This window comes from Ambystoma mexicanum, chromosome 5q (assembly GCF_040938575.1).
Source record: "Ambystoma mexicanum isolate Mex_15411 chromosome 5q, UKY_AmexF1_1, whole genome shotgun sequence".
NCBI lineage: Eukaryota > Metazoa > Chordata > Amphibia > Caudata > Ambystomatidae > Ambystoma > Ambystoma mexicanum.
Genome location: NC_090933.1, coordinates 1,056,113,132 through 1,056,140,297, shown reverse-complemented (window position 1 = coordinate 1,056,140,297; position 27,166 = coordinate 1,056,113,132). Strand labels below are relative to the sequence as shown.

Below are 27,166 nucleotides of genomic sequence, written 5' to 3'. Positions count from 1 at the left end.
CCAGACTCATTTAAAAGTGGAAAAGGTCGCTTTAATGTGACAGGCCAAAGCTTACACTCAAACGCTTAACTGGCTCCATGGCCTAACCAACTAAAGAAATATTTTAACAACCAATTAAATAAATTAAACATTTTCATTTTCATTTTCCCCCAACAATTAAATAATTAAATAACCCAATTCCTCCCTAATGATCCCTTGGATCCTACCGTCTCCTTGCCCCTTTTCCAGGCGTCCCGCTTTCTCCCAGGGGCCATGCCCCTCCAGGCTCAATGCCTGTTCCCCCAGGGTGACCTGCTTGTGCAAACAGCGCCACCCCATCCTTTCCCGTGTCATTCCCCCATTGTGCTTCCCTCCCCCCACATCAAAAGGGGCCATGCCCCCGGCTCCCCAACCCACTTCAACACCCTTCAAACTCCCCTCTACACCAAACTCCCCCTTCCTATGACCTGCAGCCAGCCTGACCTGCCACATCAGCAACACATATTACACACACTTTCACAATGCCCTGACCTGTCACACAAAACTACCAACCCCTACCCTCCTAACAGACCCCAAAACTCATAAAAAACTTGCCATGTCATCTAAAACCCCCCCGCATAATCCCATGAACAATGGACCCCCCATATTACATAACCAGACACTACCCTAAAACGAAAATGAAAGGGGGTGGGAGGGCGGGACAATCATCAAGTCCTAACCGTCGCCTGCCTCCCTAACCTTTCCTGAGCCCTTAAATACCCTCCGGGAGGCGCTCTGCCCCCACGGCCACTCGCTGGCCGTGTGCAGAGCCAAAAACTCCCCGCGGGGAAACGCTTCGCGTTCCCCCCGGGACCCCTCTTTTGGCTTACTGCACAAAAACCCAGACTCATTTAAAAGTGGAAAAGGTCGCTTTAATGTGACAGGCCAAAGCTTACACTCAAACGCTTAACTGGCTCCATGGCCTAACCAACTAAAGAAATATTTTAACAACCAATTAAATAAATTAAACATTTTCATTTTCATTTTCCCCCAACAATTAAATAATTAAATAACCCAATTCCTCCCTAATGATCCCTTGGATCCTACCGTCTCCTTGCCCCTTTTCCAGGCGTCCCGCTTTCTCCCAGGGGACATGCCCCTCCAGGCTCAATACCTGTTCCCCCGGGGTGACCTGCTTGTGCAAACAGCGCCACCCCATCCTTTCCTGTGTCATTCCCCCATTGTGCTTCCCTCCCCCCACATCAAAAGGGGCCATGCCCCCGGCACCAGAAAAACCCTCCCCCGAGGAGTTCTTTCTGCCCCACCCCCCCCAAACTTTCCTACCTCAAACTATTTACCCAGTCTCCCAGCCTCGAACCTACGAAGAGCCACACCCGTATCCCTTACCAGATCATTTTCCCCAGCAAGACTAATCCCCCCCATCTGGAGGCCCATAGCTTTCCCTCACCCCAGCCAACATAGAAAACCACTAATCACATCCCAGCCCCCCAAACCCGGACATCTTACCACAACATCTTTATCGTTGCACCTCAGTTGCCTGCCAACAACCCTTTTCCCAACTTCTTTCCCCGCCCACTTAACCCTGGAATGTCCCAAAAACCAGATTTTTGACATCTGACCGGACCTCCTAGCAGCATCTGAAAAAGAAATTACAAAATCACTTACAAATCACCAACATCCTACTAAATGCAACACTCCTGCTACCTACTGAAAAAATTCTATAAAGACATTCCGTTTGCCCCGGTCCCTGACATACCCTTTGTATCTCCCTTACTCCCAGCGTCCCAACCTTTTCACCTACTCCTCTTAATAGCCCAGCCTGCTACTTTCAGATGCTGCACCCCTCCTAAATGAATGAGTTCCCAACCTCCTAACCTTTCCCACACCCCTAGTAACACCTCCTCAGTACCCTATCCTTTCTGGCCATCTCCTTAACCCTCTCTGGAAACACCTCAGGTCTTCTCCTACTGTCCCCCTATATTTCGCCCCTTTACCTAACCTTTAAACAATACACCTAAACCCACTTAGACCCCCTTGTTCCTCTAAACTATTACCCCCCTGCTCCCCCTTCCCCCCCACCTTCCATCACCTTATTAATATTGGCCCTGCGTTGCCCCCTCCTGCACCGGGGGCCCACGTGCACCCCCGTCCATGCAGGCCCTTTACTTTATTGCTCATCTCGCCACTGCACCAGGGGCCAAACCTGCACCCCCGTCCATGCAGTCCCTTCCTTATAACTAATTTTCAAGATCCTTGAATCCATTACCACCTGTTTCCCACCTGCACCAGGGGCCCTAGTGCACCCCCGTCCATGCAGGCCCCTTTTCTGCCTTACTCCTCTCCACCGCTGCACCAGGGGCCAAACCTGTGCCCCCGTCCATGCAGTCCATTCCACATAAATTCCTCTTCCAGCACCTTGCTTCGTTGCTCCACTTCTTTCCCCCAGCTGCATCAGGGGCCCTAGTGCACCCCCGTCCATGCAGACCCAGCTCATCACTTCCCCTTGCTGCACCAGAGGCGCTCCCGCACCTCCGTGCACCTCCGTCCATTCAGCCTGAAGCTTACTCACCTTGTCGTGCGGCAAGAGTGAGGGCTTCGCCACCGTCATCCATGCCCCCCAAATGACGGACACCACCCCTTAACAATTTCCACAGTTACATCCCCCCTGCAGCCCTCCCCTACCTACGCTTCTTCCTCCTCACCCTTCTCCTACCGCCTTTAAGTCGCCCCCAAAAACCTTTCATCAAACCCTGTGCCCCCCCTCCTTTTACGTTAAACTGAGCCCGACCTACCAGCACACCCCAATTTACCTGGCATGCGGTCCTTCCCCCCCACTTCCTTGCCCCGCTCCTTGCCCTGACCCACTGTCCCCTGCCTGAAAACAATCTGTAACCGGATGCCGACCCGCACACCTGCTGCACTCGTGTTTAAATTTGCACATCCACCTCGTGCAGCCTTCTTTATTGAACGCCCAACATGCTGTCGAGGACTGTCCTCCGCCTCCTCCCCCGCCCCCTCATGGGCGGGGCGACCAAGAAAGGGCCGGTAAGGCACAGGCAGTCCACTTGCTGTGTGCAATGTCGGGGCAGGCCCCGTTGGAGCCATCCATTGCAGCCAAAGATCCATGTCTATCTCCCCCCAGACCGCCTGACTGTCCTCCGCCATTCTCGCTCTGAATTCCTCATCATAGCGTACCCAGGCAAAACCCCCAAAACTCGTGAAAGCCTTCCTAATTACGTCCATATATTTAAGCAGGGCCACGCAACGCTCCGGGAATTTTTCACAGTACACACTGGCATAAATGATAAACGCCGACGTCCAATTCTCAATAGTCACCGGGACCCTTGGGCGTGAAGCCAGTTCCCTCTCTTCCTCCTTAGACCCCTCCTTTGCTCTCACTTCCCTATGGAGCAATTTAAAGACATCCACAAATTCCCCTGCCTGAATCTTCTCCCTGGTCGCTGCCATCAAGTGCGCCCCCAATGGTTTTGTTATCCCCATGTATGGCCATTTTTTCTCCTTTCTTTTCACTTCACACTCCTTATCTTTTCCGGCTTGCACTTTGAGCACCAATGGCTCCACCACCTTGTCCGTTTGGACCTCCACTGAGCAAATGCTCTTTTCAACCCCCTCGGCTCCAATGGCCTGCACACCAACTTCCTTCCTTACACCTTGAAAACCAGCCCGTTCCTCCCCTGTCCACCTATTTGTAACCCCTCTCTGCCATGCAGATGACCATTCCCTTTCCCGCTCACCTCTTTCCACACCTGCCACCTGGGGCCTGGCGTCCACACCGGTGCTCCTCCTCTCCATTCTTAGAGGGCTCCTACTGCGGGGACAAAACATGTCAGCACACTCACCCAGCCAATAGTTCCCTTGACCCCTTTCACCCCGACCACCCTGCACTTCCCTTTCCCTATCCCACCTTGAACTTCCTCTCTCCTCCCCACTTTCCCTTTCCGCCCTGTAATCTTCCAATTCCCATCGCCCCACATATTCCTCCCAACCAACTTCATCACCCCTTAAATACCATTGTGGATGCGCGCTCATGCCCGAGATGAGTTGATGATCTTCTTGCGAGCCCGGGGCGTCCGCCCCGCCACTCCTTTGAAGTCTTCTCGGCGGGGTTGTGGGAACCCCTGCCTGGTCCTCTTCTCTCGGACGAGGCGTTCCGACCTCCACCCTGCAATCCTCATTGCTAGGGGCTGTGCTGCACCCTCTAGGCTCTCCTCGCGTTGACCGAGGAGGGGCCGTACTGAAACCCTCAACCTCCACCTGAACAGCGGGGGCTGCGCAGCGACCTCCGCCCTCACTCCTCCTACCCGGGGGGGCCGTTCCCCGCCCCACCCTACCCTCCTCAATTGAAGGGGACCTCTCCCTCCTTCTCCCCCCTGCACTCTTCTGCAGGTATTTACCCCCTCTTCCCCTCTGCCCTGACACCCCCTTTTGTGCCCCATCCCTGCCCCCCCTGTCGTTCCCTTGAGCCCCTCCCTCTTGAGCATTCCCCTCTTCCCTCGGGCTATTATTCCCTTCCTCCCTCCCTGGCTGCCCACCCGACATCCTTACTCCCCTGTCCGCCCTTCTGTCTATCTCCCTCCTCATTTTCCTGCCCCTGGATTCCCAAACCTCCCCCCTCCCCACCGTAGGGGTGCAAGCCAACACTGCCGCAAGCGCCCCATCAGCTGCCGCTCTACGCTGCGGTATACCGCCCCTTATCTCCCCCTCACCCGTGACCTCCCCCACCGCCCCCTCCAACTGGGCCTTCGATGCCCTGCTGATGATTTCCAGGACCTCCCTAAGAGCCCTAGCATCAACCAGCCCTTTCTTGCTAACCCCTTGGCCCACCATCGTGCACTACTACTCAGAGAGCGCACTCAAACTTCACCCTGACGCTCACTCGATCAATATGCCCCCGAGCCGTTACCTACCCGTGGAAAATTACTACTAGCCGAGGGAAAAAACCAGCAGAAAATGTCCTATAACCCTAATAACACAAAGGGGTTAAATAACCCCAAAATAGAAATTTCTCTTTTTTTTTTTTTTTTAGAAAAAACAATTTTTTTTTTTTTTATATTTGCCCCCCCACCCAAAAAATACCCCTCTCCCAACGAAAACCCCCCCTCTCCTACCTCTCCCTCTTCCCCTGCTAAATGCCCACCACCCAGGAGCCCCCTGCTACTGCTGCTGATAATCACGCCTATTTCCCTTAAACTTATACCCTTCTTTTTTTTTTTTTTTTTTTGAAAACAAAAACCTTCCAAAACAGGTAACAGCTCACTATAGCACCGCCCGCCCAGCCCCCTGGTGGCCCACTAGCTGCACCGCACTACTGGCAGCCCAGCAAAAACTGCGCGGCCCCTTTAAGGCGCCTGCCCTGCCCCCTCTGACAGGAGGCTGTCACCGCGCCGTATATTCCCCACAAGACAGGGCCGCCTGGGCTCTGCTAAACACACCCCCGCAACCAAGAGGATCCGGGTAGGGAAAACCCAGCGCCGTGGGGAGAGAGAAATGGAAAGTGTCCACGGCTCCCCAACAGAAACACCTGAGGTGCAGCCCCCGCCAGGCCTGCACTCCTCCCCCACCCGCGCGACGGAGGAAGAAGTCCTAAATGGGCCTGAAGAGGAGAAAATCCCCTCTCCCTCAACAAGACCCCGTTCCCCAGAAGACCGAACACTGCGCAACTGAAAACAAACCCGCCCCCACGATCCCGCCGCCCCACCGTGCACGGACTCCAACGGTAGCTCAGGTAAGGAGGGGGGGGTAGCTTATTTACGCTACTCCCCACTGGGCGAAATTCGCCAAAACATAGTTTTTTTTTTTTTTTTTTTTAACTTCTAAATAACTCCTAACTGCCTGCGCCACCCCCAAAATACTAACTAACCCTCCTCACCTACTTTATTCCGCACCAAAGGCCCAGCTAGCTTCAGGGAAGGCTCGGGAGCGGGCGACAGGACTGATACAATCATCAAGTCCTAACCGTCGCCTGTCTCCCGAACCTTTCCTGAGCCCTTAAATACCCCCCAGGAGGTGCTCTGCCCCCACGGCCACTCGTTGGCCGTGTGCAGCGCCAAAAACTCCCCGGGGGGAAATGCTTTGTGTTCCCCCAGGGGCCCCCCTTCGGCCAGGATATCTTTGTTTTGAGAGCCTGTTTGTGACTTTGGGAGGGGAGGAGGGAGCGGGTTTAACCCTATTTCTGTGAATCGTTTGGTCAAGATAATTGGGACGTAGTCGTAGTGACTGTTGTGTGTGGCCCAGTGATGTGTGGGTTTGAGCCCCTTTGAGAGAAAGAGCGTCATGACGTTGTCATGATGCTCCACTAATAAAAGGGGCTCTGCTGGCACGTAGGAAGCAGCAACTCGTATGTGTGTCCTTCTTGTGTGCTGTGTGATTCCGGGCTTGTCTGACAGCCTGGCCTGGGTGCATGGCTGTGCAAGGGGCCAAGCGTGGTGAAGAGCTGGTCCCTCCGGAAAGGCGTCTGGGCCACAGCGAGGACAACAAAGGGGCTGTGGCATCGGCCGCTTGGTGTGGGTGCCGCTCTGACCCCAAACAAAGAAAGGGGGTGGAGATAACCTTCCGTCTCGCCCATGGCAGCAAGTAGCAGCGGGATACTGGGGCAGGCGTCTGCCCTGCAAGGAGCGGGTGGCCGTATCAAAACCCGGGCCGCACAGTGAAAACAAGAGAAAAGAAAAAAATATATAAAGATACTTTTGGCCTGGCATGTGGTGCGGCCTGAAAAGGGGGCGTGGCCTCCATGGCACCTAGGCCTCGTGGCTGCCCTGACCCACACGAGATAAAGGAAGGGGTGTGGCTCATACCGCCGCGCCATAGCAGTGAATGGACAGGAACAGCTGATCTCACACGAGGCAGGGTGGGCGTGGCCCAGCAACACTGGCCCGCGGCAAATGAAGAAGCAAGAGTAATGAAGGAACAACAGTGGACCTGCAATGGCCCAGGACAAGGAAGGGAAGCCCATAGTTAATCGGGCGAATCCTTGAGTGTGCTACAGCCCCCAAGGGGGACAGCACACTGAGGGACTGGGTTTGGCAAGTGTAAAGAAAAGGCACCTTGACCCCTCGTGCCAGTTCACCTCCAACACAGGTAGCGACTCCCGAAGGAGCACTTGTACGCATGTGGGGAAGGTGGTCGACCCGTCTGTGGCATCTCCATCATTGACAAGACCCCTGAAGGGTAGCGGCTCCCCATGGAGTTCTTGTGCGCCGAGGGCCCACCACCAGTGAGCGCAAGTGGTGACACGTCCACTCAACATCAGGGGGGCTGATGAGAATGAGGTGGTGTGCAGACAAGGTGGCCAGCTGGCACCCCTATATCCGTTTGACATGGTGGGGGCACCTGCCAGCCTAGGGCCCCAGTGGATGGCATGGGTAGAAAATCTGGAGCTGTATTTCGAGGTGGTGGAAGTCAAGGACAGAGCGAAACGCCCAATCCTCCTGTATTCAGCTGGCCTGGCCGGCCAGAGGCTATTCAGGACCGTACGCCTACGGCCCAGAGACCAGTCATATGACGCAGCCATTGCAGCGTTGAACAAGTACTTCAGGCCCATGGTCAACAGTGACTGTGAACAGTTCAGGATTAGGTGCGCGAGGCAAGAGGAAGGGAAGAGCCTCGATGCATTTCATGGAAAGCTGCGTGGCATTGCGTTGTCCTGTGCACTGGGTAATTTTGAGGAGGACGAGATCAGGACGCAGATCATCTATGGCTGCAGCTCATCCAAGCTGTGCAAACATGTCCTGAGGAACCCGGCGCTAACCCTCGAATGTATACTAGAACTCGGTCATGCTCAAGAGTTGGCAGAGGTGCGTGCCTCGGCCATGGACATGTCCAGGCAACAACTGAAGCTGGAGGCCCCATGCAACAGGTGAAGTTGAGAAAGTGGCAGCAGTCGGCAAGTGTCAAGCAGGTAGGCCAACGAGGAGAGGGGATTGGCCGGGGAGAGACCCCCGTTCCACCATATGCCATCAGTGTGGGTGGGATCTCCTGTATGCACAGGAATGCCTGGCCAAAGGGCACATCTGTGGGAGGTGCGGAAAGGTTAACCACTTCGCATGGGTGTGCATCGCCCCAATGCCGACCAACATGTTGGGGCCACCAGCAGGGAGTGGGTCAAAGGAGAGTGGGGGAGGAAACCTTCCAGACTGGCAGCGGTCCAGGTGGCTGAAGAACAAATAAGGGGACTGTATGACTGTGCAGAGGAAGAAGTGGAGGAAAATGTGTTCTTCTTGTCCTGCAGCAGCACAAGCGGCCAGTTTGATCCGGGCATCTTCTGATACCTGGCACCTGCAATCGGACCTCCATGGGGTGTGAGGACTGGAAGCCACCACAGTGACCTTCGTCCATTGTTTACTGTTTTGTCCCTCCTGATTTGCATTTGTTGTGTTGCTGCATTTAATTTATGATAATTTTTCGTTCATAAAAAGATAAAGCGAAAACGGCGGACAGTGCAGTGCAGTAGGGGAATCTTTGATGATATGACTTGTTCTGGAAACAAACGCCTTTGTTAATTGCATTATTTTGAAATAGGATCTGTGCCTGAATGGCCTCCAATATACTCCCTCCATCGCCAAGAGAACACAATGTGCCCCCGGCCTGCAGCAGCCATGTAGAAAGGCAGGACCAACACACTGCTTCACTGAGGTGAGCTAAAAGTGGAAGACTCCGCTCCCTGACACGGGCAGGGGTTTTCTGTTGCAGATCAAGTCAATTAGGTCCGTCAAAGTCTTGCAACGGCTCACCAGTGGATTGTGATGTTGATGGTGGTGAAATCATGTGTTTTCTTCTTAGGGGACTCAAACGACTGTTGCCTTTACTTTCCACCTTGGTTGTTAGCTGTAAATGCTTTGGTTTCCTCCCTTCTGGGTTTCTGGGACAGGACTTTCCGTGGCACAGCTGTTCAATGGATGACCTGCAAGTCGAGAATCAGACGGCCAGATGTTTCCTGAGCCTTCACAAGTTGGATCATGCCTCACCTGCTTCGGCCTCACTTCACTGGATTGCAGTGTCTAGTCCAATAACCTTCAAATCCAACTGTCTGGCTCACAGTGCCGAACCAAAAGCAAGCGTTCACCAGCACATTGCGGCCCAAAAGCAAGCGTTCACCAGCACATTGCGGCCCAAAAGCAAGCGTTCACCAGCACATTGCGGCCCAAAAGCAAGCGTTCACCAGCACATTGCGGCCCAAAAGCAAGCGTTCACCAGCACATTGCGGCTCTGATTCACAAACACCTTTTCGAGGGGGAAATCTGATTGAAAAACACTTTGTAAATCAGGTCCTACATCTCCACAAGTGCAAGACCAGGGCTGCGCCCGGCCCAGCGTCCCTTTGCTTGTTCCTAAATATATGAATGCAAGAAATGGAGGCAAAAGAATTGACGATGCTTCCTTGAAAGCATGGAGCGTCTTTTGGACTTTTCACCTAAATTAATATATGGGGCCTCTGTACTGAAACTTTGCACCTGTGCAAGTCCAATTTTACACAGTATTAGCACTAGGTTCAAATAACCCTTCCTTAAAGAAATAGTGCAGATTTTCACCAGGGAAATTTGGCATCGTGCTAAAGCGGCCGGACTTAGCACTAGGGCAAACATTGCCCTGTTGGAATGATGCATTGAAAGAATATGCTCTGGCAGTAGGGCAATGTTTGCCCCGGTGCCAATACCATCCAAAGTCCGACTATCATCAGGGTGACGTTTCTGCAATAAGATCGTGGATGTTCAGGGGAAAGCGGCATTCCTGGCCATTCTCTGCTTCGTAAATCAACCCTGCACCTCAATTTAACATCTTCTATAGCACCAGAAGGCCACATGGCAAATGTTCACACTTTATAAATCATCCCTCAAATTAAAAAACCTCCTTTTGGGCATCCATTTTTTGGGTATGTTTATGAATGCCTTAAAAGTTTCTGCTTGGGCTGAGAAAAGCTGATGTGCAGAAGCCTTTCACGAAATATGTATGTCAAGTGATTCCCAAAGGATTCATCTTCATGGGGGCGTGACGTAGGAAACATGCGTAAAACCTTGCGTAAGTCAGTTGCAGACGTTTCTTACAGCACACCTCATTTTCATTCATTTGTATGGCGGAGAGGAGGGGCGGGGCGCAAATGCTGGTGTCCGGCGGCTTTTTTCCACAGCATAAATCCAGCGGACCCCACCAGGATCCATTGTAACATGACAGGCAGCATTTGAAATTACAATGAAACCTTGCCTGACATGAGAGCATGTAGGGCAGGGTTTCATTGTAATTTTGAACACTGCTTTCCATGCCCGCATGGAACACGTGTTCGCAGTTGAAATTAAACACTGCACGACATGCGAGCATGTCGAACAGCATTTCATTGCAATTGTGAGCCCGCTCACAATGAAATAAAAACACTGCCTGGCATACAAGCGTGCCAGTCAGCGTTTGCTCACTTTGCAGAGCGGAGTGCAAAAGTGGAGTGCAAAATGCGATGTACACAGGTGTACGCTGCCTTCTGCCCAATACATCTGCACTCCGCCGTGCAAATGACCAGAATTTGGTGGTGGGGGGTGCTTACGTGTATGTCAACACGTAACAGCTCCCCACCGACAAATTACGCTTTTTAAGAACATGAGCTCCGAAGTGTTTTCACAAAGAAAAGTAGATTTGCTTTGCACCTTTGTGTTGGGTGCAAAAGCTGCTTCCAGAGAAGGCCACTGACTAAAACCACCGTGGAGGAAGCCCAAACCTGTACCTATCTTGTCTACTGAAATTGCTGCACAAGTTTCATCTGTAAACAAGGCTTACATCTCCACACTGTTCTAAAAGCTGCGATTCCCCTTCCATTTACCCACATACTGCTGGGCACAGATGGGACCATGATTTCTAGAAAACTAGACTGGCCCTGGACATGTGACACCATGTCTACCAGGTGGAGTGCAATACACAAGGCCCTAGTGCAGAGCTTCTGAACCGCTGGCGCCCCAGATGTCTTGGACTACAACTCCCATCAGTAACTAGAACGAGAAGGTATCAAAAACAACCGTCGAAGAAAAACAGTGCGTATGATGGGAGATTCTTTATGGAACAATCTGGAAGGATCCTTCCGTACGGTCCAGGAAAGACCTAACAACTGTGCCCTTCACACGAGCGACTGGATTCCCCTGCTCTACGTAAGGTTGATCTTTCACCACTTGATGTAATCTTCTTCCCTTCCGACTGAGCAACATCTTCCTCATCGCTGTAAGGGATCCTCAGACCCCACACCGCTGTCCGTCAGGAACTGTCCCAATGCAGTAAACCACCCCCCAGAAGGCATACGGTGTGATAATAATGACTAGTTTTGGTCACCTAACCAGTGGTCGTGGAGCCCATGCATGCTTCGCCTTCTGAACTTGTCTTGGTCTACATCGCTAGTACTATTTGCCAACTTGGTAACATCTTCCCCATCGCTGTAAGGGATCCTCAGTCTCCACACTTCTGTCCATCAGGAACTGTCCCAATGCAGTAAACCACCCCCCAGAAGGCATACAGTGTGATAATAATGACTAGTTTTGGTCACCTAACCAGTGGTCGTGAAGCCCATGCATGCTTCGCCTTCTGAACTTGTCTTGGTCTACATCGCTAGTACTATTTGCCGAATGAGCAACATCTTCCCCATCGCTGTAAGGGATCCTCAAACTCCACACTTCTGTCCATCAGGAACAGTCCCAATGCAGTAAACCACCCCCCAGAAGGCATACAGTGTGATAATAATGACTAGTTTTGGTCACCTAACCAGTGGTCGTGGAGCCCATGCATGCTTCGCCTTCTGAACTTGTCTTGGTCTACATCGCTAGTACTATTTGCCGAATGAGCAACATCTTCCCCATCGCTGTAAGGGATCCTCAAACTCCACACTTCTGTCCATCAGGAACTGTCCCAATGCAGTAAACCACCCCCCAGAAGGCATACGGTGTGATAATAATGACTAGTTTTAGTCACTTAACCCGCGTTCATGGAGCCCATGTGTGCTTCGCCTTTTGAACTTCTCTTGGGCTACATCTGTAGTTCTACTTGCCTACATTCTACCTGTGCCTTCTTGGCGTTACACATTCATGATTCTTAGCAGCTGTTGGTGAGATTGACATATTTCCCATTGCTATGTTTACACTTCGAAGGAGAAAATAAATTGAGCTGATAGAATTTCCAATTTATGTAACTGTAAAAAATCGGTGGATTCAGAAAAATCGGGGTTTTAAGCCTGTATAAAAAAATGTGCAAGAGGAAATATAAGGAGAAAATATGTCCTATGTCTTTTAGCAGCAGTGAGATATGGTCATGACTAAGCTAATATTTATACTAGATGGGTTGCCTTCCAAGCCAATATAGCGCAGTAGCAATGCTAAGAAATCCCACAGAGTGTAGAGACTCTGGAGGGTTTGGCTTAACTCCCACAAACGTATCATCGCCTGCCCTGGTCCTTATTAAACACACCAACGGCCCGGTATTACTCTCGAAAGGGTGCTCTGTCTGCCTGCAAAAAATGGGCACTGCAGGGTCCTTATTGAATGAGAAATACCAAGAGCAATAAAATGCCTCTCTGCTGACAACATGGCTCAACCGGCAGGATGTAAAAGGGCTAGAACTGGCCGGATTACTTCCAGTGCTAAAACCAGCTCGTGGTAATGACTGCTCGTGGTAAAAACACCCCCTGTGGAATCCAAAATTCCCTCTCACGAATACCATTCTCAGCTACTGTACAAAAAAATCATCTTTAGGTAAAAATGTAGTACCGGGAGCAAAAGGTGGCACGAGCAATAACAGGTGTCAGTTGAAGCGAGGGGGGCCACTGCAGCCATAACTACTCACCGAACTTAAGCTACCCGACACTAAATCTGACTTTTACCATCTGGCCTTATTTTCAGTGGTAATTAACACTGCTTCAGGGGTGTATTTCTTTCTGGGATAGGGGGTTACTGGTGGCAAAGCAATTGTTTTTCTGCTCAGCGATATTTTCCTCTTCTGCAATAGGCGTTATCGCACCTGTGCAAGTAGTTGCAAACAGTGGCGTCGCCAGGAATCAAATTTAGGAGGGGCACAGAGGGGGCCAAAGACAAAAGTAGGGGGGGGCATAGACAAATGTAGGGGGAGAACATGGTCACTGCTCGTCTTAGGTAGGGGGGCATAAGGGGGGCACAGGGTTTCACAGGGGGGGCTGGCTCCCCCAGGCACTCCCCTAGCGACGCCACTGGTTGCAAATACCGCCCGTTGCATTCACGCCTCTCTTACACATAATGAGGCGGCCAGATTCCTCGCCAGTGGAAGAAGGCGTGGCTTATTGATATTTCTCTGGCAGACGCATCTCGTTGCTGCGCTCGTCCTGAGGACATGTTCTCAGGTGCTGCCACAATTGGCGCACATATTTACCTTTTTATCAAGACTCCCACAGATGCAGCGCTGCAAAGAGCCACCAAGAGTCGCTGGAGAGTGCCATGCAGCATAAGCATGTCTGCTGCATAGGATGAATCCAATACCATAGCATCATCTAAAAAAGGACTCATACAACTCGGCTGCAGAGCGAGGGGACATGCACAAAGCATGGTGGCCCACTAGATCTCAAGGGTAGGGGCCGCTCTTTACCAAGCAGATGATCAAATGGGTTCCTATATAGTGCTTCGTGCCAGATTCCTTGAGCTATTATGGCAATAACCGCCAAGCCGGTGGGCCATCACCGTCTAAGTTAATGCCCCCAGGGCCTGAAGTTATGTTCGGGCCTTAATGGTGGCCCTGAGGGCATTACCTTAAGGCAGCAATGGCCTGCCGGCGAGGCGGTTATTTCCATTAGTATTTCGGGGTTTGCAGTCCCGGGATACTAGTTTTCCAGAGTCTGCAGCCCCGGAATTCTAATGTGCTGATGAAACCTTTACAAGTGGCATTTTTTTTGCCATTTGAAAAGGTGTCGTAGTAGTATGCGTTACTTATAGGAATAGTAGAACGCATGTACCACTTCATTAGTACTCAGCAACAGGGCACCATTTTGGGCCAACTTGCTCCGTACTAACGGATGTGAGGAAAATAAACATTAAAAATGGCCACCTTGGAAAAGGGAGAAGGGACTGTGTGGTCCCTTCTCCCTTTCCATGGTCGCCTGAAAAAAAGAAATAAAAAGAGAGTGTACCCGGAGCACGCTGCACACAAGTGCGTCCACGGGATTACACAGTGGTATTGCTCAGAAACTAGCCAATCCACGTTAAGTGTATCCTGTGGATTCTCGCCAACGGGTACTAATATTTTAATGTGTCCACCTCAGAAGGAGGAAAGGGGCAGTCAGCCCTGCCACAGGATTCAAACTTGCTAAATGCAGGTTGTACCTATGCGAGAGAGTGTCGCTTTACTCATGAGCTATCCTCGCAGTCATAGTGCATTGTAATCAAGATGATATATAGCACACCACCTCCAAACAAAACAAGCATTGGCAATGCCAACAGTTTGGGCTTTTGTATAGACATGGGAAAAGCACTTGCAAGGCAATGCTGTAGTGGTATTAATGTAGTGGCCATCGATGGTAGCAGGTGCAAAATGGTGCGAGTACCTGGCCATCTAATAGCAGCGCCTGGAAAAATGCCTAATACGTGTACACATTTTATCACACCAGTGGCACGTTTGTACCTCCAATTAAGCCATTAACTCTCAGAAGACTGCTTTGAAAAAACGGTTTATAGTGACATTTTCAAATGTCACATTTTCGAATGCCTTTTTCTCGAATGAAAAATGGTGGAAAAATAATGTCGAATCTTCTTTTTTTTTCAAATGGGGGGGTTCCACCCTAACCCCCTGTTTTTTTTATTTACCCTTTTTTTTACTAACTAAAAAAAAGATATATATAAAATAAAAAAAATAGTATTCAGAAACATTTTTTGGGACTTTTTGTTTCGACAAAAAGGCATTCGAAAATTTTACTGGATACCTGAAAAAACACTGGCAGGCACTTGTAGTGCAAAGTTCGATAGTAAGGCTTGATTAAAGCATGGTCAAAGAGATCCCATGAGGAGGTGTTTTGGGGCTGGTAGGGGCATGAACTGGGTGGGAATTGCCATAGGCATTAGCATGGCCATGGGCAGTCACGGGTGGGCAAATAACCAAAGAACACCTACCAGCTGTGGGTCCCTCCTTGTATGCCATTTCTCCCGATCTGTGCTCCAATGCAATTGTTTCGGCTTGTAGGTGACACAAGTGCCACCTAGTAGCCAAACAAAAAACAGAGATGGCCCCATTGCTGGCATCACTTAAGCAAAGCCTCTTACAGAAATGCTGCATGATGTAAGCTTTAAATGCCAATGCCCTGTCATTCCAATGGTGTAAAACGGAGTGAAAGTGGCCCAGGTGGAATGGCCTTCCCCCTCAAGGCTGCAGGAAGGCACTGCTGGAGGTAAGGACAGAAATGGGCCAGGCATGACCTACCGCCCGTTACTGAGGGACCGGCGGTAACAAGGGACCCTTCCTATCTTGTGAAATGCTCGCCACTGGAGGTGCACAGTGATCGCCCACTTCGATGGGCAGGCAGTATTAAAGGGGTCTGCTCCATGCAAATCTAACTGCCCCCGTCGGTGCCAGCTCCGAACGTCAAAATGGTACTGCCGAGGGGGTGAAGAATGAAGGCAAGACACCCAGAATAAAACCAGCCTTTGGGTGGTTTAATCACGGGCAGTCTTCCTGGGGAACACCTGCGGCATCTATCCAAGGACCACAGTATGCAGGACCATGGCATGCAGCGGGGAGGTCCGTCCGTGGAGCCCTACTAGGGTGGTCTCCAACACACATGCCACCACGTCCAGCAGGCATATTCCCAGCGGTTCTGCGGGCTGCCACATGGAAGTGGCTGGGCAGGCGAGAGCATGGCAGGTGGTAAATATTAAAAATTTGGGCCCCATTATAAGATTTGCGGTGTGGGAATAAAGTGGCGGTACTTCCATTGCCGCCACTTTCCCTGCACCGCCAAACTACAAGTTTGCCGGTGGGGGTTTACCGATTTAACTCCAGCCAGCAGCTGGCAGTAAATCAGGCACCCACCAGCAAAAAACAACCAGTCTTACTATTGCCGGTAATACCGGCAATCCCCCCATGGAGTCCTACGGACTGCATGATGGGTTTTTACCTACCGTTGCCAGCACCTGTAATATCCCGGAAATTCCAGGATAATCCACGGTAATGCTAGGTCCGTTTGCCGGTATTCCGTCGGAATTACCAGCGCGATACCGGCAAATGTATGAGGCCAATCGTTCCTTCCTGCCATCAAGCCGTTGATCCCCGTCAATATCACTCCTCGAAGCTGCTTATGATTTCGAAATGTTGCAACTTTGCTTTGTTCTTTGTGAATGAAACGCCTAGTAACAAGTTATAAATAAACGTATCCTAGGCACTGATTCTGCTAGTTGAAGTTTGAGACTTGGCCATTGTAAAAGTCGCTGTGGAGTTTGATACCATGGCGGAAAGGGCCTGCAGTCTGGGGTGGCCCTTTAGTCTTCTGAAAGGACACTTCTTTTGGTCAGATCTTCCCCAGGCTGTAGCTTTACAAAGTCAATTCTATGCAATTTCATCTTCATGTCATACATAGCAATCGTGCACCCATTTTTATGCAGTCAGAAGCCCCCGATGGCTGTTGATGCCTCGAGAACAGAACATAGATATTATAGAAATGAAATGACTTACTGTTGTGCCGGATTCTCCTTGCTGGCCCTTTGGACCTCGGATACCAGGACCACCCTGCGAAGACATGGGCAAAAACACGTTAGAGAAAAGCACCCGTGAACATGGGTGGTCTTCGGCATCTTATAAGCATCAGTGGGGCTCAGGTGACTTGTGCACAAGTGTTGTTGCAATAATGTAATCAGCGTGTAATGATGGCGTTCTCCTATTCTGTTAAGGTGGGTGTATAATTGCCTTACGCTTGTTTCTTCTCGTGTTTCTTCAGCGATGGGTCAAAACATTGTCGTATAAAAAAAGTCATGCAAAAATAGCGTCGACAATAATATAGTACTACATTGGTTAAAAATGAGTTTCATTTTTGTTCAGAAATTCAGTTTGGACTGTTTTTCATGTTTTGTTCCATTGATCAAGCTGATATATAGCACATCTCCTTGTAGTTCGAATGGGATTTTGGAAGGTTTTCCTTGCCTGTGTATAGGCTCATTATACATATCATATCATATCATATCATATCATATCATATCATATCATATCAATAGTGGATCACAATTTGTATTGCTCCCCATTTCTTTGCTTTTTTTTAACCACATGATTGTGTCTACTAAATGAGCCCTTATGTTAAACCCCTGCTTTGCCTGTCCTACTCTTCAGAACCCCAATACTCTGCACTTATACAATACATAGAACAGTGTTACAAACTACAGAGACATACAAAAGAATTGTGCTCCTAGTGTATTTATAAATGTATACTCCTAGATTAGTACTTCCTAGGCAATAGGCAAGATATAGGTTGTATTTGGTCTGGCAATATAGAGAATGTATTTGCCTAGAAAGTACTAATATAGGAGTATCCATTTAGAGAAAGCGATACACACGATAACCGCAGCTGAAAACATGGGCACATGGACCAAACTATAGCGTTTGAGTCATCAATGTACACATTTATGTACAATGAACTATCGTTGTTTGTGTGATTACGCATACACTAAATGCATAATGTTTTTGTATGTCTCTGTAGTTTGTAGCACTGTTCTATCTATTGTATACGTTTGCATTTCACTGCCTGTAAAACGATGAAGTATATGATGGTTGATAGGAGCGAAAGAGCCTTTTGCTACCTTCATGAATGTGCCTTCCCGCCACTATGTATGGGAAGATACTGTAATAAATAATATGGTCTTCTGTATTTGACGAGAAAATGAAATATCACATAATATAGAGATGATGGAAGAGGTGGGCACATAAATACCCCCCCCCCCACTATCTGATCTTACGGAAGATAAAGTGATTATTCTTTTGTTGATGCCTTGTTTTGGAAATTTATGAAACATAACCTATGCATAAAGAATTGAACGGATAGGACACCCTTTTTGTTACGATATATTTGCCAAACCTTATCTCCTAACCTGGAGGGTTTCTCCCTTTAGTCACACGATTACCCCTGTCCAAACCTGATTTTGCATGGGTGGGTAGTAAAAAGAGGCAAGTGGCCCAAGGTCCAGATAGGGTGGGCCTTTGGTATCTTTCTCCCCAGCGAAGGGGTCACTGTTGGCTTTCTGAGGGGTAGGTGGTGTCATTTGGACCCCCAGCATAGCTGTGGTTCTCTGAAACCCCTCAACTGCACTGTGCTTTTTGTGAGACCCACGTTTGCTACTGCAAAATCCACAAAAGTGTAGACCTGCTAATATTCTTCCCCGAGTCTGTCAAGTACCTGGTCACGCCGCAGCTGGCTTCGTGGTCTCCCTGGTCTGTCTTCCGCACTTCTGTGGTGCTCCAGGCTTCTTGAGATGACTAATATGGCACAGGAAGTGACCCCCATGCCCTTCACCTATATGAGTGACATGATACAGTATCTGGAGGCCAACTCCCCACACCATGGTGCAGCCCGGATTAGCGCGATGTGGAGACACCACGAGCGCTGGCCGGGAAAGCTGGAAGTTGCCAATGAATAATGTCAGAATAATCCAATGCAGACAGCGGGAGGGGGAGTACTTCTGCCAGGATTCAGGTAGGAAAAGGATTGGCCATGGGCGGGCAGACAGGCAGGAAGGCAGGCAGGCAGACAATCCCAGGGAGGGAAAGGCAGAGAGAGGACAAGGTGAGAAGGAGCAGAGAATGGAGCCAGCAGAGGCAGGCTGAGGAGAGGCAGTTAGGCGAGGAACCAGGAAGGAAAGAAACAGAGGTCAGGAGAAGGAGAGAAGCTGGAAGTGTAAAAGGCACAACCACAGAGAGCGCAAGAAGATGCATCCGTGTCCTGTGCAGCCTGCCTTTAAATAGCCTGCTGCTCCCGCCGTGCGTTCAACGCAGCAGGCATCATTCCCATAACAACGGGAATGCCATGCCGGCGCGATGTGACAACCAACCCAGCGTGCAGGAGCGTGCATGCGCACAAGGAAGAACCATGGCAGTGCCTATCGCAGACGTGCTGGTAAACAGCTTGCTGCCGGACTGCAGCACCCCGACTCCTGGTCACCCATGCTGCCTTTGGGAGCCTCTGCGCTGAGCCTTGCATTGGGGTTATAATCACCAGGTAAGAAGCCGCAGGACGCGGCTGTGACATGCCACAGGCCCGACAGAGTCAGCACTGAATCTGCAGAGCTGGAGGTTTGGCAGCACCGGAAACTGGCATATGCTTATGCTAATATGGTCCTGCTATATGAGGTGGGTTGAGTGTGCTCTCTGTGCCACCTGCAAAAAAGGCCCTCAGGAAATGCTACCCACAGAAGGCCACCCACCAGCAAAAAACAACCGGTCATACCAGTGCACCACCTGGTGGCGAGGTGGCAAATGGATGGTGAAGTTAGTGGCCCCCATAAAGATCAGTGGAGAGATGGTAAGTGAAGCTTCAGGGAAGGGTTTGGGCAGCTGGGTGTGCCAGAGACCAGGAGACAGGGAAGGGGTCTGTAGAGGAGCAGCTGAATGCCTCTGCAGGAAGACCTGCCTCTATTCTGCCTAAATGTTGGAAACAGGAAATTGCGACATGTGCAACGCCAGTGAGGGTACCTATATCACGAGAAGCCTTTGAGACGCTGTATCCACTGCGAAATCCCTACATGATGTATCCCCAAAAAGATAACGGTCTCCTGAGGCAGATGCCTGACGAAGTGTGAAGATGTAATAAAGAGCAGCTGGTGACATCACAAGAAATGAGCGTGACGCACTGAGAAGGATGACCAAAGAAGAGAAGGCATAGACCCTATAGAATCTGATGGCGAAGTAAAGAATTGAGAAGACTTTCATGTGCGGAATGAAGATTGCACGTGTGAAGAAGCACTGCAGAAAATCCAAGTAATTTTGTAACTGTACAGATGCCCTAACGCAAGTAGACTAGGCAATCTTAAAGGCTGGCTGTACGTAGTGAATAGACTCCAGGCGGTGCCGGAAATATATATAAGTAGAATCTGCACATTCAATGTCACAGTTTTAGTGAGCTCAACCTGTGGAGAAAGGAGGATCGATAGCTCTGTGTGTCACAGCAAAGACATAAACAGAGGCTTGAAGATGGACCAAAGGAAGACTGCTTGGCCTGATGTCAAAGGGTAAAGCAGCCAAAACTGGTTATCAGTCCTTGAAGAATAGTGAACATGAGACACTGAGGCATCCCTTGTTAAGTTGCAAAGAGAGAACACCATGAGTGTCAAGTTTTTTTATTCAGGCAAATTAAATGCTATAAAATGGGCAGATTCACGGTCTCCTGTCATGTGATTCCAAGATGGAAATAGATGTGGGCATGCAAGCCTGAACATTGATAAGAACCTGCTCACACTCCCTTATATTCCCAGAGAAGAAAAGCTACTACAAGGTCAAGTTCAAAGACAATCTGAATGGCAGAAGGCATGAGAGATGATGGGCTAATTGGGTTGGGAGGTACGGTCAAGTCCACCCACCAGCACCTGGGGTACCAGCTTACGTGCTGCTAAAGAATCGAATGTTCCAGAAGGGTACAAGCGTGCCAACCAATTGTGGAGGGCCATATAACGAAGGGCCTTATAGTTTGAGAGCCAATGATATATTGTGTTTCTAATCACTGTTAAAGATGACTTGCACTAAGGAAGGGCATGAGTTGCCCACCTGACTATAGAGACCCAATCACAATCCAATCCCTTATAGAAAGTATACTTAGATACTTCCCTTAGTCCAGTCACAATACTGTGTAGGTTTATGAAGTTTGCCATGCAGTATGATGTCACATATGACACGTTTTTTTTAATGAACTGCATTGTGAGCATGCTGTGCAACGTCCGTTGATGTCCGTTGTACTCCCTGTTTTAGACAATTGAGAATAAAACAGACAATTTGCTACCTTCCTGAGTCAGTCTTCTTACTTCGTGTGAGAGTTATTATCCATCCCATCCATCATACAATGTGTTACTATAATTAAAAGGACCATAAGGGTTCAGGCCAGTGGAAATAAAATAATGTTTTGGTGGGTGCAGGGTCCAGTTCGGCAAGTATGAGGGAGGTCAGGCACATGGAAAGCGGTACGGAGGTTGGAGCCCCCGATGAGAAAAGGGACAGCAAGATGGGGATGGCAAATGAAGTGGCGCTGTGGAAGAAGTGGCAGGAAAAAGGGGCCTTATTTGGGGGAAGCCACAAACAGAAGATGAAGCGACCCGAACGCTGTGCTCGCTTTTCCTACTTTCTACTGGCAGTGCCAGGGCTTATCCTTCCCAGCTGCTGAAGCCTTACACCCCCATACTCACCTCAGGGGTGCCCAAGGCTCTGTGGAGAGTAACCCCAGAGGTGGTGCAGAAGGAGAGAGTACTAATAGAATCCCAAACCCAACTTCCCCACGAGGGGTGCAGAAAGAATAACAAGGATGTTGAATAAGGACACACCAGATCTTTCCAGCACGAGAGGCGAGGGTCTGCCATCGGACTGGTGAGTAGTGACCAGCAACGTGACGGCAACCAAATGAAGAGCAGTGTGCGTTGGGTGAAGACTGTTCCACTGTGATTTCTTTCCCACTGCGTACTTGACTTTTTATGAGAATAAAAACTTGCTCTCCTTGCTAGAGGTGTGCTGGGCTTTTTTCCCTAGTGGGTCGTATTTTCTTGGTGTGAGCGTTGAGGGGCTTCTTTACAGCCAGTAAAGTATTCTTCTACTTTACTCGCCTGAACTTAGGTTTCATGGCTAAGATTTCACCAATCATCAGTCAATGACAAACACGTCTGTCTGACAACATATCACAAAATCATATTTCTGGCTTCGGTAATGTCACACCTCAGTGGGGGAACACCCTTCTCACAGGAGTCCCAGCTACACACCCAGCACCCATAAGGTTGTTCAACATGCTTCTGGATGCCTCACAATGGAAACTAGGAATTTTGGCAACATCTCTCCATCCTCAGAGAAAAAACACTGGCTACCCCCCGCAGCCAGGATACTCTTAAAAACTGCCAGCCTCACATCCGAGGCAACTACTGCTTGCAAACCAGCGTTCAAGCCAAAGAACTCACAAGTAGAGGCGGCACGCCCTCATGTAGGGGACGACCATTGCGATGTTCAAGTCAAAACTGGCATGCAAACAAAACAAACAGGAAACTTGCATTTTCTTGCTACACCACATCCAGTTCAGGAAGGAACTCAAGACCCTGTTCTTCAGGGAATGCCGGGCGGTCACCTTGGGCCTGCGACTCTTAGGTATATACCACCCCTGTAGTATGCGGTGTCCAAGCTACTACAGCCTGCAACCTCAAACTGCGCCCTTCTGCTTCGTAGCTAGGTTGGCGCTGTATAAACCCAAATAGAAAAAAACTGCAAACACTGCCCACATGCAGCAATGTCCTTCATGGAAAATGTTTTGTGCCATAGCAAACTATTTCCATTCTACACCTTAAAGCATATGTTGTTTTTTTACTGGCAAACACACTGGCTGCTGACTGGCTGCCTGGTGTACCTTCAGAGCCTCACAGGTCCCAAGCTTCCTCGCCAGTCTCCTGCACTTGCCCCCGGGCCTTGCTCTTGCCACAGTACTGCTGCACTTATATTACGACCCATGAGAGTGCTATCTCTTTGCACTTAACCATGTTCTGACAGGACTGGGCACACTTGTCCCTATTCACCCTTCCCCCACGCACCTCCTGCTCTGTGCACCTGCATTATCTGAATGTACCACGCCTAGTAGGATCGTTTGTCTTGTCTTCCCTATGTCTTCCATTCCCATGCAACATTGTGCCTTGAAACACTTGTATGTAAACGCATAATAAATAATCAATCAATCACACTGAAAGGGTTGAATAACTACAACTTGAATAAAATAGTGTAGTTAAGTCAGAGAAGGATTTTAAAATGTGGACTATGTGTCCAGTTTTTGTTTATGTAGTGCTTAAGATGCACAGTGTCTAAGCAAATTCAGGTGTGGCAGATATGAGAAAGGAACAGAGGCAGACGGACATATAATAGTTTGCCGAGTATCACACGACACGGGTAAGCGGAGAAGCTGGGAATAGAACTCAGATGGGCGCTAAATTCAGAATCTAGATAGTAAATGGCATCTCCGCCCCACTTTAAGTCGGTCTGTGTAATAGTAAAGGGCAGGTTAGTGTGGGATGTTGTGCACGAGGTTTATCTTAATTTACCCCCGGAGGTTCAGAGCGCTGCTTATGCGTGAAGTGGAACCAGACTATGAGCAAGACTAGGCATATCGGGCAGGACCTGTGGGAACATGCAGATTAATCCTGAGCGCCGAGCGCCACCGGCAGAGCCATGCAAGGCGGCAGCTGCAGGGCGGCACCGGCTGCGTCTGCAGAGGAAATCATTATTGGGACCAGGAAGAAAATAATTAAGAAAGCAATTTCTTCAGTTCGGGGAGGGCCATGCGGAGGGCGTGGCTAAAGATAACAGAAGACTACTGTTTGAAATAAGGATGAAAAACACAGACAGACCAGAAAGATTTCATGTGAACAGAAAAACTGCTTCCTCCGCCAGGAAGCGCCTAGAGGGTACCATTTTGTGGAGCAGGGCTATTACAGTCTTCCAGCATACTTGGGGATTTAAGCCTGTCTGTCACTGTCAGAGAGCTTAACTTGCACAAAGCATGCCCGCCATTACATGCAATTCTCATTGGTGCAGTGAAAGTATGCACTGCCCTCGCAATGGTGAATAAGAAGGGCTGTGGTGCAAAAGCACCTTGCTGAAATACATATCTGTAAGGTAATTTGTACCTCGGTGCAAACTTTAAAAGACGAGATACATACTTGCCAACATGCCCCATGCCAACTGGGAGGTGCTCATCCAGTCCAGTTTCCCCTTTGCATGATGGGACTTATAGTCCTAGATCTCAAATGCTGAAAGCAAAACTACACGCCCACTGTACAAAGAAAATAGGAAGAGCTGGACGAGCGTCTCCCACGCGACATGGGGTGTGCTGGCATATATGAAGGTGTTAAGAGTCAAGTGTATGCATCGTTAAAGAACATTAACACCAACTTAGTTCAATTTCATAGGATGTCTATTTCACTTAGGCCCTATATCTGCATATCTCTTATGATTGAGCCTGACCCCTGTTTAAAGTGTGCATTTATTCTCTACACCTGCACGGAGGGCACTCCCTGCTGAGCAGCTAAGCAGAGCTGGGTAGCAAAGAAGGGCCGTCTTCTCTGTGCACGCTCAAGCAGTAGGAGCCGTATAGCTTTGCATGAGTAGATGGTAGCAGGGTTGCTGAATGGCTATCATTTCAAAGCAGATGAGGGCTCAAAAGCTACGGATTATAGGGACGTCTGAATCCTTTCACTGGGAGATTGGGCGAGAATAGGCGGCAATTCTAAGTGGCAGTGTCGAGTACGACCAGCAGAGGAAAGACAGGGGAAGCCGAACTTAACTTACACACATTCCTTCTGCACGCACTGCTTCTGGTTCAGTCCATCTAGAAGAGGAGATTGGGAACTGCTGGGTAGCTATTGGTAAGGGCCTCCTTCAGTTCTGCAACCTGGAGCCTCCCAGATGTTGTGAACTGTGAATCCCATGGTCATTCACCATTGAGTACGCTGGCTAGGGCTGAAGGGAGTTGTAGTCCAAAACCCCTGGAGAGCCAAAGGTTGCAGACTACTGTTTTACTTCATCCTCAAGTCTTTGAAATAAAGAGGAGCCTCATATGTGTAAGCTCTTGTCTTACCCATGACTAGTCAAATAATGTGAGCTTGATATTGTAATTGACAGTTGAATCACTCTATAAGGTTTACCAGTGCTAAATGGCACGCCTGAGACATTTGCTGAGCGGCGCAGTATATGCCAATTCAAAAATCATGTAATTAAAATTGGAACAGTGACTAGTCATGACTTTCTATGTGTGTTCTTTTAGGATGAGCCATCCCCACCCAAGTTTGAAAGCATTAACACAGCAAGATATGCCCGCTGTATGCACAGGGAATATAGCTCAGATTGACTGCCAAAGCTGCCACAGTGCAGAGGATGACCCTGGGAATGCTGAAGAGGAAACCGAGGAAGCCTAAGGATTGATCTGCAATTGACCAGACGGAGGACTGCATCAGTTGCTGTTTCTGAAGGTTTGGGGAGTTCCAGGTCCACCGGTCGGAGATGGATTCTGCATTCACTCTGAGATCTAGCGTGACATGTGGACACTTTTAAGATCTTAAACTGCTGTTGCCTAAGCAACCATGAGATCACTCACGTCATCTAGTGATCTGATTGGGTGGTAAACTACCTGCGCTCTTCCAGGATCCAAGACTCCGCAAAGGCATATTCCTCCCTCCCAACCACAGACTCTCCATCCAGTTAGGACAAATACACACGAATCAAAGAATATGTGGATGGAAAAGAACAACGCCCAGAGGTTCCTAAACAAAAAAGCTGATAGACAGCAATATACACATATACAGGGCCGGGAGGATTGGTCAGGAGCGACACGCTTGTCTTGGAAGCAAGGCAAAGTAGGGCAACACAGGTTTGAATCCTGGTCCCGCTCTAAGAGACAGGTCTCTGGTAACAAGTGTGCTTTAAAAGATTAATTAATTAATGAAACAATTAAAAGTATGTAATGCCTGAAAGTCTACTGAAGGATATACCACGAAATATATCAGCCAAGCTCAAGTTTGGAGATGCAATCAAAGGTGCAAATAATAATGGTCACATTCCAAGGCAATCCAGAGAAAGGTAGCAACCTGCTGGGTGTTGTCATTTGCATTTGGTGGCAGACAAAGAGCGTCTTCAAATAGTAAGATGTTGGGCCTATTACAAAAAACATGTGGCCCCACAAAATTGCCCATTCCAGCAGGCAGCTGGGTCTTATCGCCCCTTCTCACACCTCTGTCTTTTCTACACCCTCTTCTGCCCCCCTATACTAACCCCAACTAAAAACGACCACCTTAAACTATATATCAAATGCTCCACAGATGGCCAACACAGGCCTCGCCAATACTTGAAGCACGGAGTGAGGAATGACTAAGCTGTCCTCTCTAGTTCTATCTCACTCCCCCATATTATCAGGTACCCTAATCCTTGGATCATCCCAATCGTACAACATATTCAAAAGTCTGCCAAACCCACAGAACCACAGGCACTCGGTGCCCAGGTCCTTCTGCCCTGCGCCCCGTATCCCATTAATAACCCTCCTCTCTTTTCTTACAGAGCCACGTGCAGCCTGGACAACAATATGGCAAAAGGGTTCTATACAAGGCCGCTTCACTTTATTTGATTCACCTACATCTCTTGCCTTTTTTTTGGTGACTAATTTGGCACCGCTACTCGGGTGGAACCCTGAGCAGAGATTGTGGTAATGTTTTGGCTACAGAGGAGGTACTTGGCATATGGTGGCATTGGCGATGTCTATGGAAGGAGTGGTTTTTTTGCAGCCCCGAAACTGGCTTTTGACAGAGCTTCTGAGATGATGTACACCTGGACAGCAGATGAGGATGTGCTGACGCAGACAGTTTGGGGAATCATAGCGTCAACCAGTATGGTTGTCCCGGGAGGATAGCTCAGCAGCAACATGCTCGCCTTGGAAGCAAAAGGACATGAAGCAACACAGGTTCGATTCCTGGGTCCACGCTTAGAAACCTCTGGGTATTAAGCATGTTATAAATAACCTATCATATAATATAATATGGCAGGGATCGAAAAGGGAGGTGCCTGGGCTGAATATTCCATGCACTTTATAAAATGGTTCCTCCGGGACAGTTGTGGATGGAGTGGGGGGGACTTGCTTGGTGTTCTGCTGAGGGCTTGTCCCCCGGCAGAAGATCACTTGCCAGTATCGTTGTTTTTGTCCTCCCTTGTTCCCTTCCCTTGCCTCGTCGCACTCTGAAACACTTGTGTATGAGCGCGATACAAATAAAATATGATATCATATCAGTGCAGGTTATGCTGTTTGGGACGGACACATGTAGGAGCCATCTTGCGTTCTCCAGGGAAAGCCTTGGATATTTCTGGCAGGCTCTGGAGACTCCAGAGAGAGGTGGACTGGGAATTATCTGGACTAAAATGCGGAGAAATTGATGATTTTTGGTAATACGAAAATTGTATGTACTGCAGTGCTTAACTTGTGGGGGTGTTTGCCAGGGCTTAGTCC

The 27,166-nt window shown here is 49.3% G+C and overlaps 1 protein-coding gene across 4 annotated transcripts in view; it reads right to left on the bottom strand.

Annotated features, from left to right (window-relative positions):
* The window catches only part of COL14A1 (collagen type XIV alpha 1 chain), a 699,289-nt gene that overhangs the window by 120,787 nt on the left and 551,336 nt on the right, over positions 1 to 27,166 (bottom strand). For all 4 annotated transcript variants that reach the window (XM_069621559.1, XM_069621558.1, XM_069621560.1 and 1 more), the window contains one exon: positions 16,642 to 16,695. In XM_069621559.1, coding sequence (XP_069477660.1) covers positions 16,642 to 16,695 — 54 coding nt within the window. The remainder of the gene's footprint in view (positions 1 to 16,641; positions 16,696 to 27,166) is intronic.